Source organism: Phocoena sinus, chromosome 2 (genome assembly GCF_008692025.1).
Source record: "Phocoena sinus isolate mPhoSin1 chromosome 2, mPhoSin1.pri, whole genome shotgun sequence".
In the NCBI taxonomy this organism is placed as follows: domain Eukaryota; kingdom Metazoa; phylum Chordata; class Mammalia; order Artiodactyla; family Phocoenidae; genus Phocoena; species Phocoena sinus.
In genome coordinates, this window is record NC_045764.1 from 10063590 (window position 1) to 10078295 (window position 14706).

General features: G+C 43.1%; 1 protein-coding gene across 1 annotated transcript in view; it reads right to left on the reverse strand.

Annotated features, from left to right (window-relative positions):
• Nucleotides 1–9091: 9091 nt before the first annotated feature.
• Nucleotides 9092–14706, reverse strand: part of GAD2 (glutamate decarboxylase 2) — a 65953-nt gene continuing 60338 nt past the window's right edge. The window contains 1 exon segment of the mRNA XM_032622979.1: nt 9092–9288. Within this exon segment, the coding sequence (XP_032478870.1) occupies nt 9115–9288 (174 nt within the window). The 3' untranslated portion in view covers nt 9092–9114.

The following is a 14706-nucleotide window of genomic DNA, read 5'->3' on the forward strand; positions in this document are numbered from 1 at the left end:
TTCTTTTTCTTTTTTTGCTGTACGCGGGCCTCTCACTGTTGTGGCCTCTCCCTTTGCGGAGCACAGGCTCCGGACGCGCAGGCTCAGCGGCCATGGCTCACGGGCCCAGCCGCTCCGCGGCACGTGGGATCTTCCCGGACCGGGGCACGAACCCGCGTCCCCTGCATCGGCAGGCGGACCCTCAACCACTGCGCCACCGGGGAAGCCCTGCTACTTGCTTTTTGAGGCACTGGAAAGTCTTTAGTGGCCTGGGGAGACCAAGTCACTCTTCCTTCTCGTGGTGTGCGGCCAATGATTCATTCTCCTTGTATAAATGGAAGCTGGGAGGGCTTGGGGATGTGAACATGTTAGCCATTCCAGTGAAGCCAAAGCTGATGCCCGTGTCATTGGCTGTAACTCTGCTGGGTGCCTGTCTGAGGCAAGGATGCTCCCTGGGGAAATGGGTTCCAATAGCTACAGGATGATTCATCCCCACTGAGATAACTTACTTCCTCTTGTTCTTCCTTTCTCCTCAGCTACCCTGCCCAGTCCTCCTGGGTCTCTTTTCTCTGCAAAAGGGAAGGCCGAGTCTGTGGCGGAGGCCGCCTCAGTCCCCAGGCTGCGGTCCACAGGGATGAATCACAGAATGGCTTTCTACACGGAGACGTGCTGCCACGTCTGCTCTGTGTTCAGGATGGTCTTCTCTAGGCGGGCGAAGTAGGATGGAGGGCTTGCCTAGGAAGCCTGGTCCTTACAGGCAGCAGGCCAGAATCAAAATATATCGAACACATACTGAACATTCACTGTGTTCCAGGCACGGGTTCTCTTCTCAGCTGAACCTTCACTATCATCCTAGGCGGTGAGTGCTAGTTTTGTCCTCACTTTACAGATGGAACTGAGGTTCAGAGAGGTTAAGTGATTTGCTCAGGGTCACAGAGCTAATCAGTAGCAGCGCTGGCATCTGAGGCCAGGCAATGTCTCCAGCAGCTGCCTTGTTGGGGGAATGAAAATGTGAGCACACAGATCCCATCTCTCCTGGCAGTAGCCTAGGTTCCCTGGGCATCACAAACCCAGCCCTTTAGGCCACCTCCTCCCTGAAATTACAGTACTCACAAGCACTCGTAACACCTGCTAAATCAAATTTGTGTTTATTTGGCCATGGTAGTCTCTGGGAAGGAAGCTAATGAGACTCGGTGCCTCAGTGGATGTCAAGGACAGGAAGAAATTTCCCTGGGACCCCTCTGCTTCTGTAATGAACACCTGTGGTGGTTTATCGTAAACGCTGGGCAGGTAATTTCAATCCTGCTTGGGTTAGCATGGGAATTGGAATCTCTTTACTATTACAGATGCAAAAAGTATCAGGGGAGGTATGGGAATGGGGACGTCTTCAAAAATCTCATCTACATTGGAGTAATATTGTTTTTACAGTCAAAACAAATCTCTTTCATCGTTTAGTCTTAAAATACTCACATATACCCATGATGTAGGTATGTGTTAATTGCAGCTCATGGAAGGCCAGAAGAAAAAAAAAAAACCCTCTCTGATGTCCTTTTGGGATGAAGAGATTAAAACAATAATAGCGGCTTAGGGACTTCCTGGTGGTCCAGTGGTTGACACTCCACGCTCCCAATTTAGGGGGTGTGGGTTCAATCCCTGGTCGGGGAACTGAGATCCCACATGCCGTGCGGCACAGCCTAAAATAATAACAATAGTAGTAGTAAGTAGTAATAATAATAATGATGATAATAGCAGCTTCATTTCTCTCTCCTTCTACTCATCTCCCTACCTATCCCCTACTGCAAACTTCCACTAAGAATTAACTGGGAAGGTAAGAATAAAGAAAAGAACTGAGTTTATTAAGTCATTTCTGATCAGAGTTTTCTTCAAATAAACAAGGACAGATGTTAAGCCAGGTGCTTTTCTCCTCAATGGACATTTCGATATATGTTGCTGAGAATTGTCGGTTTCCATGCGGTGGCAAATGGTGTCACATTTGTACATCTGCTTGAATCATGGACCAGGAAACACTGTGTGAGGTACAAAAAGAATTGCCATTCTAATCACTGGAGCCTGGGTAACATCTAGATCGTGAAAGAGCCTGTAACTCACTCTCCTCTGAAGCCAACAGAGTGAAATGAAGAGATGCTCTTGATATTTCAGGGTCACAACTTCTCCTCCATCTATCAAAGGCTAATTTTGAAGGTTCTTGTTTATTTGAAACACCATGAAAGATCTTAGGTTCTAATATCTTTAAGGGGTTCCCTGGGTGAAGTGCAATAAAATGCAAGCAAGTACGAGGAGTCTAATGCCAGGAGATGTTGGGACGCGTGTGGCTTTGAAAATGAAAATATTATTGGGGCATCAGTAGCTTCTCACAACATGTAGACTACATCACTAGCCATAGTCTTTCAAAGCTTTCAGTCTAGCTTACAAATCTTCCATTCAATTTAAATAACATTTATTAAAAGCTAAGAGATGGAGTTTGGGGGTGGGGAGAATTGGAAAGATTTCATGGCATTAGTGGTTCTCAGATTTGTGGTTTATAGGAAAAATGCAGTTAGCAGGGTTGCTAAGTCTTTCTCTTGCCAAATAAGATATCATTGCTATCATTTTAGAAATGATAGGGCATTGATGAATGACAGCAACAATGAAATGCGTCAAGGGCGTAATCTGAGATGAGAGACTGGCTTCCTCTGTACGAAACCCCTTCCTCATCGTGAACTTCTTATTCTGCTCCAAACTAGAGACATCTTCCTTCTCCCTGGGTCCTCAGGCCAGAGTTTGCAAAACTTTGGACGGATGATCTTTCAGAGTCTCTGCAGGTCTCTAAGCCTGTGATCAGAAGACCTGTCTTTGCCCTCAAAGTGAAACAGAAAGACTAGATTCACAGCTGAGAAATGGCTGGAGAACAGTTTCAAGGCAACAGGGATGCCAGTGAGTGGCAGGTGACACAGATGAAACCCTTAGAATCGCGGTGTATTTACTTGGGGGCCCGTGAGGGAGGCTTTGGGGGAAAGGTGAAACTGAGTCAGGGCTTTTCAGGGATAGTATTTTCTTCTAATGAAAATGGGAGCAGCTCCCTTGGATTGGGCTTCTGGGAGCGGACTAGGTGAGCCCAGCTGTGAGAAAGGGCCATAGCACGCTCAGGAAGGAGCAGGCCAGATCTGGGGTGATCCGATATATTCTGATATATTCACTTCCTTGGCCTTTGGTCTATTTCTATCCACCCTCTCAGCCCCCCACGTCAAAAGTTTTATCCCATCTTTGCTTTCACATGCAATCATCTGTTCTCTTTATGGCAGAAAACTGTCCATTTGTAGTTATTTTATCCTTTTAGAGCAATTTTTATTTGACATTTTCCTGGGAAATCGCTAGTGTACCAATCCCTTGGGGGCTGGAAGAACAGGTTGCAGAATGAATGGCAAACTGAAAAGGTGGTGACAGGAGCACAGAGTTACTCCCTAGGGCCTCCCCAGCCTCCCTGCCCTGGCCTTTCCTCTTTCCAAGCCTCTCCATTTCATGGTAGAATTCAACAGGTGTGCCTGTTAACCAACCAAGTATTCACAAGATACTTGTGTAACACCACTATTGGTGTTGAAGGGGCTCGGCCCCTCCAGTTCTCCTTAAACTTGAACACTGAGCTGGTGTTTGCTTTTGTTTTGTGTCAATAACTGAAATAAATTAGAATTTTATTGTTGGACCACCAAGTCCATTAAATTATAATGGATGTGTGTGTGTGTGTGTGTGCGCGCACACTTTGATCTGTGTGGTTATATGTGTGTATGTGGGTGTGTATATGTCTTATATTAGATACATGATGTGCTGTTTGTGCTATGAATTCAGTTTGACTTTAGATAATGGCTATACTTCTCTGAGCTTCCTTTGTCCCACTCATAAAATAAAGGCGCTGGATTAATATATGAAAACATCTGGCACATGGTAACCTGTCAGTAAAGGTTAGCTGAAATAATTAATGCATCTAAGGACCCTTCCAGGTTTATAAACCTGTCATCTTAACCCACCTTCCACCTACATCTTTCCTTTGGCGATCAAGTAGTCCCACCTCATCTCTCAGCTGAGGAAATGGGCTGGGCGGAGAACATGTCCCACACCAGGGGCAGAGCCGGTAACGGTATGGATGGAGTGCCTTCTACCTGTAGGAGAGCACCAGAGATTGGAGAGTCTTGTCAGGGCATGTGTGTGGTTAGAGGGCGGCCAGGAAGGAAGGGTGATGACACAGAAGCATAAGAAACAGACCCAGCTTATGATCAACGTTGGGCGAGCAGAGGAAAACGCAGGAGAGGACGTTTCCAGCCTCAACCTGTTACGTACGAATACTGCTGACAAGAGAAAGCAGGGAATTCAGAGGTCGCTGAGCACCGAAGGCGACAGCAAGAGCTGGTTTACAGAATTCACGTACAATTACCAGCGTTAGTACAAGAACGAGATTTGTTGCACGCTATTGGGTACAAAGCACCACGCAAACTGCTAACGTTTTATTTAAGCCGCACAAGAATCTGTGAAGATTACTGTTATAACAACGTCCGTGAAGATGCGAGGAGTTTCGGGAGATTCTTCCCAGCCTGAGGGAACAATGAAAACCGAGGCACGAATGTCGAGCTGTTCCCTCTATATTTGGTTGGTGTCCACCAGTTCCCCTATAAGCAATATTGAAAATTTCCAGAAACTTCATCTCTTATGCTCTCCCCCCGCCATTTGTCTGCCTGAAGTATCAATACTATCTCTTCACTCCAGAATAATACCTTTAAGGGCATCTCAAACCCATAGGGCAGCCTGGACCTGATAAGGCAAATCAGGATACATTCCCCTAGTTAAATCCTCGTGACGTTATAGCTTTTAACCTGCCTGCATTTCTTAACCTCTAAAAAGCATGGGAGGAAAGCCCCCAGACATGTGATACCTCCCAGAATCACAACCCAAAGAGGTCCAGCAATAAACTCGACACAACGGAAGATACACTACGGCTCACGCATAGCCCGCACGTACGTTATACGCGTTGCATTGAGCACTGGCGTTGCGTACAGTTAGGTCCCGGCTGTCCTGAAATTCATGGGGGCCTCATTGGGCTTCCTGGGCACCGGCCATGGTCCACGGGTTTTGCTTTAGAGCTGAGAATCCAGGCAATGAGATATTTGATATCATTATGGCATTACTATTATCATTTTAGTTGGGATCATTGTATTGAGGACTTGTTAAAAAGGATTCTTTATCTTTTATGGATTCACATGAAAATTATTTGGTGTTGAGCGGACACGATTGGGGGGAAGGATGGACGAAACAAGATTCAGGCTCCGAATTAGTGACTTTTGAAGCTGGGTGAAGCCTTCATGGGAGGTTATTATACTTATTTTTCCCACTTCTGTGTGTACATGAAATTTCCCATAATACACACATTTTTTGTTAAAGACTGGGTCTGACTGAAGGAGAAATCAGAGTGGTCAAGCAATATGCCGCAGAAGCGACTGTGGGAGTAAGAGATTTTTTCCCAGCAAAGACCCAAAGATGCTCTGAGCTCTGTAACAAGTGAAGGGCCTTTGATGCAGGCAATTCCCTAGAAATGAGCCCCTCACACGGCCTGCAAAGCCGGAAATACACATCCAGAGCCTGAGATACGTCCACGTTTACACATTTATTTGGATTTAGAGAAACAACACATAAAATACTTTGATCATACACAAGTTTATATTTGGTAAGAAGAACAGGTTGCCATGTGTTTATAGTTTTTATTGATTTCTGTCCTTAATAACGGAGTGATGCTGGGGAGATGTCAATGTCCTTTGGAAACACTGACTGGGGACAGGACTTTGGCACAGGTAACTAATCAATACACAGCATTTGCACTTAGCATTTGAAAACAGGAGGGCACGTGCAAGATGATACCCGCTGTTAGGTTCCTGGGTTCCTTGTCCTGCTGCTATATTTACACCCGTGCTTTCTTGGTCCATATTCTGAGGAGTAGCACCTACTCCCAGTCTTAGCAGGGACAGCGCCTGCAACGTTGGCTGTTTGTGACCCTCCATACTGGTTTCCTCTGTTCTTGGAGACACTGAAGTAGCATCCTCCTTGCATTTTGTGAAATCCCACGGTTCTCAAAGGAGATTTCTCAGCAGCGAGTGGAGCAGAGGGTATTCCCTGTGGGAGCTGAGGTGCAGGGCACACCGTTTAGCAGAGAGAGGGCGGGTGAGAGGGTAATGGGCACAGGTGCGGACGTGGTTCTCAGAAAATCAGTACGGCTACCACACAGGAAAAGACACATCAATAATATATTGTACAAGCTTTTACAGCAAAACATGTTGATTTGCAACAGTGTAAGTTCAGATCTAAAGTGCACAGCCCCCATCTGAGGTGACGAGACAGTACTAGCGGTATAATAAAGGCAACACAGTTACACACACAACTGATTTCCTTTTCTTTCCTCACGTCCTTGAGACAGTTCAGGAAGTCAATACCATTTATATGTCTCCAATGGAGACATACCACACTTTTTTTTCCAAGTATTTAAAAATAATAAACACAATGTTGCTATCTGAATGAAAATGGCCATGTCAGTTGTGATTAAAGCTAAAGCCAAACTTTTCTAATATTTGTAAAGAATGGTCCCACATAAAGGCCTTTGGCACTGGGAATTTGGCTAAAGTTCAAAACAATCTCCCTTCCTTCCGTCCTTCCTTCCTTCCTTCTGTCCTTCCTTCCTTCTTTCCTCCCTCCCTTTCTCTTGAGTAGATTACAAACTTACTTTAAAGAATATTTATTAAGCTACCGGGACTTATCAGGCTTTTATTTACCTCCTTCCCTGGGTTATGGCTGGTAGCTTTTCACTGCATAGGATTGAGGAAGGCTCCCAGCAAACTTGGGGACGAACCTGGAAGGGGCAGGGGGTCGGGGAAACAAGCTCTTGGTAAAAACTCTTTTGCTGGAACTTCAAACACAGGCACAAATGTTCCTCCTTTAAGTTCTGTCATACCATCAAGTGAAAAAGCAGCCGCTTCTGGTAGAGAATCTGTAACCCTAGATAGAAGCATCCTGGAGTAGAGAGGGATCTGTCCAGATCAGGGCACTGAGCTTCACCGTCTCCTCCAAGCGGGATGGCGGGTTTGATATTAGTGTCTCTGCCTCTGAGGTGGGGTCTGTGGCCTGAGGCTCCCAATAGGTGGGCAGTTGTGTGCTTCTTCTCAACAGCTAATTTCTAGAAAGGAAAGGAATGCTTGGCCATTAGACCCAGCCTAGAATGGGAGCCTTGTTCCTTCATGAAATTCTGGGGCACAGATAAAGCGTTTTCTTCTAATAGTCATAGGGAATCCATTTGCTTCCTAGACAGAGAGGGCCCAAAGCCATGTTCATCTCAAATATCAACGTTTTCATATATAACCTGGGAGAGAGAATGTAGGGGCAAGCTCAGGAAGCTTTCAGGTGGTTGGATCCCGTGGTCATATTAGGGGCCTCTTCTATTTGACGAAGGATGGGGTCCTCTTTCCTCCCTCATGCACCTACCATCTTCCTGACCACTGCTCTGACTGGGGCATACAGAAAGGATGAATGTTCCTAAATGTGCATCCACAGTCTGCATATATGGGTCCACTACCTCTGACTCTGACAGTCTGTGCCCCATAAATATCTATGGGAGCTCTCGTTAGCTCATGTCTCTCCATCAGGTTTGCAGGGGCAGAAGGATGCTTTTAAAATATTATTTTGAATTCTAAGGAGCATATGATCTCTACGTAGTCTGGTCACTTTGGGTCTTGATGGGAGACAGATGATAAAAGGAGGTCTTAAGAGGCTGTCTCAAAATTCTAGGTGAGGAGCTCATTTCCTGAGAGGAAAATAACCACTAATGGAGTAGAAATTAATTATTGGGAATCCCAGTCACGGGGAGCTTAGCAGGAGAGACTTTTGTGGGTCAGAATGGGGAGTGAATGGGAAAGAGCAATGACCCCGGAGGGGAACGACTCCTTCCTGGGCAGGGACACTGTGGCATCCAGGATGACATCACACACAGAGATCTAAGGCCAAGTTTAATTTTCTGGGCTCACCACATCTGGAGTGTGTTTCATTCCTCTGCTCGGGCTGATTAGATTTTATTTTTATTTTCTCTAATGAATCCAAATGACTTAATAAAAGAATACTGTTTGGGAAGATATCTCAAGAACCAGCATCAACCTTCTGTTCTAAACAGGCTGAACTGGAAAGCAGAATAGAGACGATGACCCTAATTTAGTCTAAGATGAAGCGTGGCTGTCATGCCTACTGAGCGGGTCTACTAAGGTCCAATGGATGGAAAACTTAAATGGGAAGTAAGTCTTACTGTCGAGCTAACCAATCATTTTAAAGAACCTGCAGTATCCTTTTGTGTCTGTTTTGTAATACTAACTTTAGAGATGTGATAAGTCATAAAATGAACAGAAAGAAGGCATCATACCTTTTAAGAATTTTGTGGGCCTATGTTTCAAAATAACTTTGCTAAGTGTTTTATTGTGCCTCCGTTAAAAGAAAGAGAAAAAAAAAATCTGGCTTAGTTTTTAATATCTGCCCCTGCAGTTTGTATAACCCATATAAAATAAAAATCTATATGTTACAAAATAGGATTTCTTTTTAATATATATTTTTTCCTTTTGTAAAATTATATGTATTTAAATATATTTGAAATGTTGCTATAGGTAAATTAGAATTTTTTTTTCTAATACTATGAAAAAGGCAAGAGTTTTTTTTATTGTCAGCATACATTTTATATTTACTTTATCCTTTTCACTGCACCCCAGAGAACCTTTTATGATTCAGGGGCAATTTGGCACTATTCAACCCTACTACTCTGAAGTGAAAATAAAGTTTGATTTGCACACTATATTAAAAGTAAGGGAAGTATTTGTAACAATTTTAAGCTTTTCCTTAGTGATTAGAACACAGCCTTTTGTCACTAATTATTAGAGAGGTATTCTAAACTTAAGAAAGGATTTTTAAAAGGAGCAATGTTTGGTTTTGATTTTTAAACTGTACTCTACTTTGACACCACAATACAGAAATAGATTTACTTTGGAACAAACTACAAGTACATTTACACAGTGTGTGACAACTTAATTGTCTACCTAGAGAATTGAAACAGCTTAGTGAGCTAGGTTATTATAAATCTTGTCCAAGGCGTTCTATTTCTTCAATCAGGAAGTCAATGTCTTGGTGAGTTGCTGCGGGGTTTGAGATGACCACGCGGAAGAAATTGACCTTGTCTCCCAAGGGCTGGTAGCTCACCATTGTGGTCCCATACTCCATCATTCGGGCTTTAATCACTGGAGCCACCTGCGGAAGAGACCAGACCACGATGGTGACTGTTTCTCCCGGGGACTCTTCCTTTCATGAAAGGACCCAATACCAAGTAGCATTTTTAGTTTTTAACTGAACAATCAGAACCATATTTGTCATCCCTTGAAGGAACTGCCTCTCACTTTTCTTGGGATCAGAGGGCTGGAGCAGTGTAACACCTTCAAGATCTCGAAGGTGCTAAAAGGAATAATCAGTGGTAGGCTACCATCAGGAGCTTGACATCTTTTTTTTTTTTTTTTTGCGGTACGTGGGCCTCTCACTGCTGTGGCCTCTCCCGTTGCGGAGCACAGGCTCAGCGGCCATGGCTCACGGGCCCAGCGGCTCCGCGGCATGTGGGATCTTCCCAGACCGGGGCACAAACTCGTGTCCCCTGAATCGGCAGGCGGACTCTCAACCACTGCGCCACCAGGGAAGCCCTAGTTTTTGTTTTTTTGTTTCTTAGGAGCTTGACATCTTGACTTTCTACTTAGTGTTTTGGGAGACCAAGAAGAATCTGATGTTGGTTCCAAGGCTAAAGAATTTGGCAATACAACATGTGGGGGATGGGTTTTTTCCCCCCTCATTGGAAGTAATACATGGCTCACAGACTTCACATGGTTCATCTTACCAAGATGTAAGGCTCACTATCAAGTGATGTGTGAAAATAAGCAGACTTTTGAGATCCTAACGCTATTTTCCTTCTTGAGACCCTAAAGCTTCCTAGTTTCTTTTTATTCTCCTTTTGCATTAACTCAGTTTATAAGATGTTTTGAAATATATTACCTAATAATCATGAAGAATCAGCTGAGGCAAAAAGCTGCACCCACAAGGATTTAACATTACAGAATCAGATCACAGACACGATTTTACCACATTTATGCCAGATGGATGATTACAGCCCTTGGTCCTCTATTGTATATGAATTTAAGTTCAAACTCCAGTTCAGCACAAATGCCTTTTGTCACCAGCTCTGAGGACTCATCCAGTGCCCACCCAAATGAATCTGCAGCTCTGACAAGACCTACTTATTCGATATCACTTGGATGTACCACACATATTTTTACCCCTTCACACTGATCCTCAGTCGCACCATGTCACACTTGTTCTCTTTGCTTAGAACTCCTTTTCACTTCCAGTTTGTACCCTATGCAGATTCCAAGGCTCCACCACAGTCCTACACCCACTAGGAAGCCTTTCCTGACTTCTGCAGTCCATTAGCATATTTTCTCTAAGTTGTAAGTACATGATCCTTATCCATAGATTCTGTCTATATTCTAATTTCCTATCATCCCCTCAGTTATAAGACAATACACTTGATCTTTGTACTTCAGCTGTAAGCTCCCGGAAGGCAGGGAGTGTCCTTCACTTCTTTTATCAGGACAGCACTGTGTGCACATGGAGGGCTCCCTGAGTCCTTATTGACTATAAAAAGTGGCATAAGAGGAAGAGCTCCTAGGATGAGGCATATGTTTTAACTTATGTCCAACCGTATGCAGGATCTGTCCACATATTTCACCACTGGAGTTTGTAAATATAACATTGATCTTTTAGGTTCGTTGCTGCAAACACCTAACCAGGAACGTAAATGTGAGGGAAGCTTTAGACTTATGTTAGATATTCATAGTCAGCAACTCAGTTCAATATGGGAACTATGCCTTCTATCACAGTTGTATTCATTTTAAATGAAGGATAGATTCAAATAGAATGGTGTTATGAACGTGTGACTTTGGAATATCAACACTTAGATAATCATTGGTTTGCAATGAGGTTTTAATCCTCAAAGTACTCAGTGGGAAGAATCAACATGGTTCCCCATCAGGACCAATTATTTGTTAGTTATGAAAGCCAAAGCCAAAGCCAGACTTGACCTTCATGTTCATTTCACCTTCACTTCACATCCTGAACCTAATTTCCTCACCTAAAAATGAATGTGGATGATGATTCCAACATTGAGATTTTCTGATTCTAGATGAACACATTCTTACATCCCCTTCTGCTCCTTCCTTATTCCACAAGGAGGTAATGTAAGGAGGAATGTTCCTTTTGGGTTGATCCTCTTTCACCCAAAGGATTAACGATGTATGCAGGGCGTCAGGCTCATGCCGGGGAATAAATATAAAAAAGAATTTAAATACTTCAAGACTGGGATTAAGTTCTGAAAATGGATCTACTAGAATAATTTAGCCTAAGGACATGAAATGTATCACTTTGTGCTGTGAGGCGTGGCAAGTCAGTGTGTTCCTGGGAAGAGAAATCCCAGATTAGAAAAAGAATTCCAAATCCATGTGTCTGCAGGAATTTAAGGAAAAAGATCACATAACTGTTCCTTAGTTTTATTTGTGCAATAAATCATGCTTGCTCTTTAGCACTGATAAAACAGTGATAATGCTTTACTCAGTGAATTAAATTCTGATTTCGTTTTCATAGGCAATCCAAGTAAGAATACACAGGAATGGGATTAATTATTAAGGACATTCAACACCAATTTTTGAAATAAATGCAGATCAGAAGTCAAAAGACTGACGGTAACAGCCATCATCCCAAACAGGTTTTGGCAGAAAGTAAGATTGAACCCCCCCCCTGCCCCCAGTTCCTAAAGCTAGCTGGGTTGGCAGAAATCACAGCCATCTAAATACATATGGCTTTTGGTTGCTTCCAGAAAATGCTGCCGAACTCAAATTAGCAGGAACACGGAACATCTACTTCACTGCATGATCACTACTTGCAAGTTAAGAAGGAAAATAAGAATCTGACTATTCTGACGAGTCTATAGCATTTTAATTTTTTTCTAGACTCTTTTCTGGGGGTCACATTCTTGGTTTTGCTGAATAAAGGAAGTCAGTTAGGAAAAAAGGGGCTGCATGTTGAAGAATTCACTGAAGGCTCAATCAACAAGAGCTCTTTGGGGATGCCTTAAGAGTTTTAGGGTACCATTGTATCCTTTGTGCCATTAGCTTTTTCAATCCTTTAGAAAATAATAACCAGGGAACTCTTCCATAATTTAAATCCACATTTGTTTCCTCCAAAGAGGGCTCAGATTAAAGCATCATGAAATAATCTCACAAAGGTATCACAGAAATGTATTTCTCACTATGTGTTACAAAACCTTTTTGTTTTTACATCGTGGAAGGCTGAGAGAAATTTTGAAAAATCAAAAAGCAGAATAACCATAAATAAGATATTTGAAAACATTAAAATCTCACCAATTAAGTTTCCCATTACATTTAATAACATAGGCTTTAAAAAAGTCACTTTATATATGAGGCCAATCTACTTCTTTACCAATGTACTTTTTTTTTTTTTTTTTTTTTTTTGCGGTATGCGGGCCTCTCACTGTTGTGGCCTCTGCCGCTGCGGAGCACAGGCTCCGGACGCACAGGCTCAGCGGCCATGGCTCACGGGCCCAGCCGCTCCGCGGCATGTGGGATCTTCCCGGACCGAGGCACGAACCCGTGTCCCCTGCATCGGCAGGCGGACTCTCAACCGCTGTGCCACCAGGGAAGCCCTACCAATGTACTTTTTGTAATACTTTCTATAAACTTTTATTATTGTTTATTAGTATTTTTTATTGAGGTATAGTTGATTTATAATATATGTTTCAGTGATTCACAATTTTTAAAGGTTATACTCCATTTATAGTTATTATAAAATATCGGCTCTATTCCCTGTGCTGTACAATATATCCTTGTAGCTTATTATTTTATACATAGTAGTTAGTACTTCTTTACTTCCCTACCCCTATCTTGTCTCTCCTTACCAATGTACTTTTAAATCCACTGTTGACCTTCTGAAAGGCCATCAGTCAGTATAGGATAAAAGCTGATAGAAGAGATGCAGATAATGATCAAATATAGTAAAAATTAAAATTCAAGAAGATGATGAAGAAGAAAAAGAACCAGAAATACAAGAGGTGACCAACACAGTAAGTCCCCTACATACGAACGAGTGCCATTCCGAGACCACATTTGTAAGTCCAATTTGTTCGTTAAGTCCAGCAAGGTTAGCCTAGGTACCCAACTAACACAATCAGCTATATAGTACTGTACTGTAATAGGTTTATAATACTTTTCATACAAATAATACATAAAAAACAAACACAAAAAATAAAGAAAACATGTTTAATCTTACAGTACAGTCCCTTGAAAAGTATAGTAGTACCGTACGACAGCTGGCACACAGGGGCTGGCACTGAGTGAACAGGCAAGAAGAGTTACTGACTGGAGGAGGGAGAGGAGGTGGGAGGTGGTAGAGCTGAAGGATCGTCAGCAATAGGAGACGGAGGGCCAGCTGCAATTTCACTCACACCTGACGATGGAATGCACGTTCGCATCTTTGAAAGTTCACAACTTGAAGGTTCGTGTGTAGGGGACTTACGGTATGCCGCCTGGGGCTCTTGTCTGATGAACACCTGCAGGACACCTCCTTGCCTCCTGCCTTGGTCTAATGCGTTTGTATGTGGTCCCGTCCCCATGGTGGTCCTGTGCCCATGGTGCCCCAGGCCTTCTGTGTCCACTTTGCCTCAGTGACAGTGGGCCATCTGCGCACTCACAGTCCTGACTGGAGCAGAAAATGCACCAACCGGATTCTCGTCTTTCCCTCCCTCATGAAGCTGTGGCTGGGCTCGTTTTAGTGATAACCACTTGTTACCTATATATCTGTCTTCAAGCCAAAGTATGCACTGGGAAGACGTCTGTGATCCACTAGTAGGTTTCCTAAGTGTGTTTCCCTTCCCTATTCTGGAATATGTAAATGGCATGTTAGTTCAACAAACATTTTTGAGTGCCTATTGTATGCTGAGCCCTGTAGTGGGCAAGAGGCCACAAAGAGTAATTCCATTGCCTTGTTATGTCCAGAATTTAACTTCTCTTGTGGCCCAGAAGACTCCACATTTCCTCCCATTTTGGGTGTATGTCAGTACTGACCAAGAGAGCTTTATGTAACCACACAGATGTTTTCTGTCTGCACAATCTGATATATTAGTCTCGAGTCACAAGTTAAAATGTGTCTAATGTGACTGAGAAGTGAATCTTGAGTTGAATTTAATTTTAATTGATTTAGATTTAAATAACTACATGTAGCTATTCTACCATATGGGACAGTGCAGAAGATTTATTTCACCTTAGCGCTTTTCCGTCTGGGATTGTGTGTGCGTGCGTGTGTGTGTGTGTGTAGATTTTACTGGTCCCTGGACATTGTGTTTTAAGGGTTTCGCACTTCGTAAGAAACTTTTCTGAAACTCTGAAAAACTATTGACGCAAGCGAACAAAAGTTAACCTTAATATTTTATGTGTTCTAATGTTTTCATTTCTAATTCTGAATTACTGAATTGACAAAGGCTGAGGATGGATTTCTCCTAAAGACATGCACATCTGTCATAAGGATGACATGCACGTGAAAGGTCCATTACATACACCG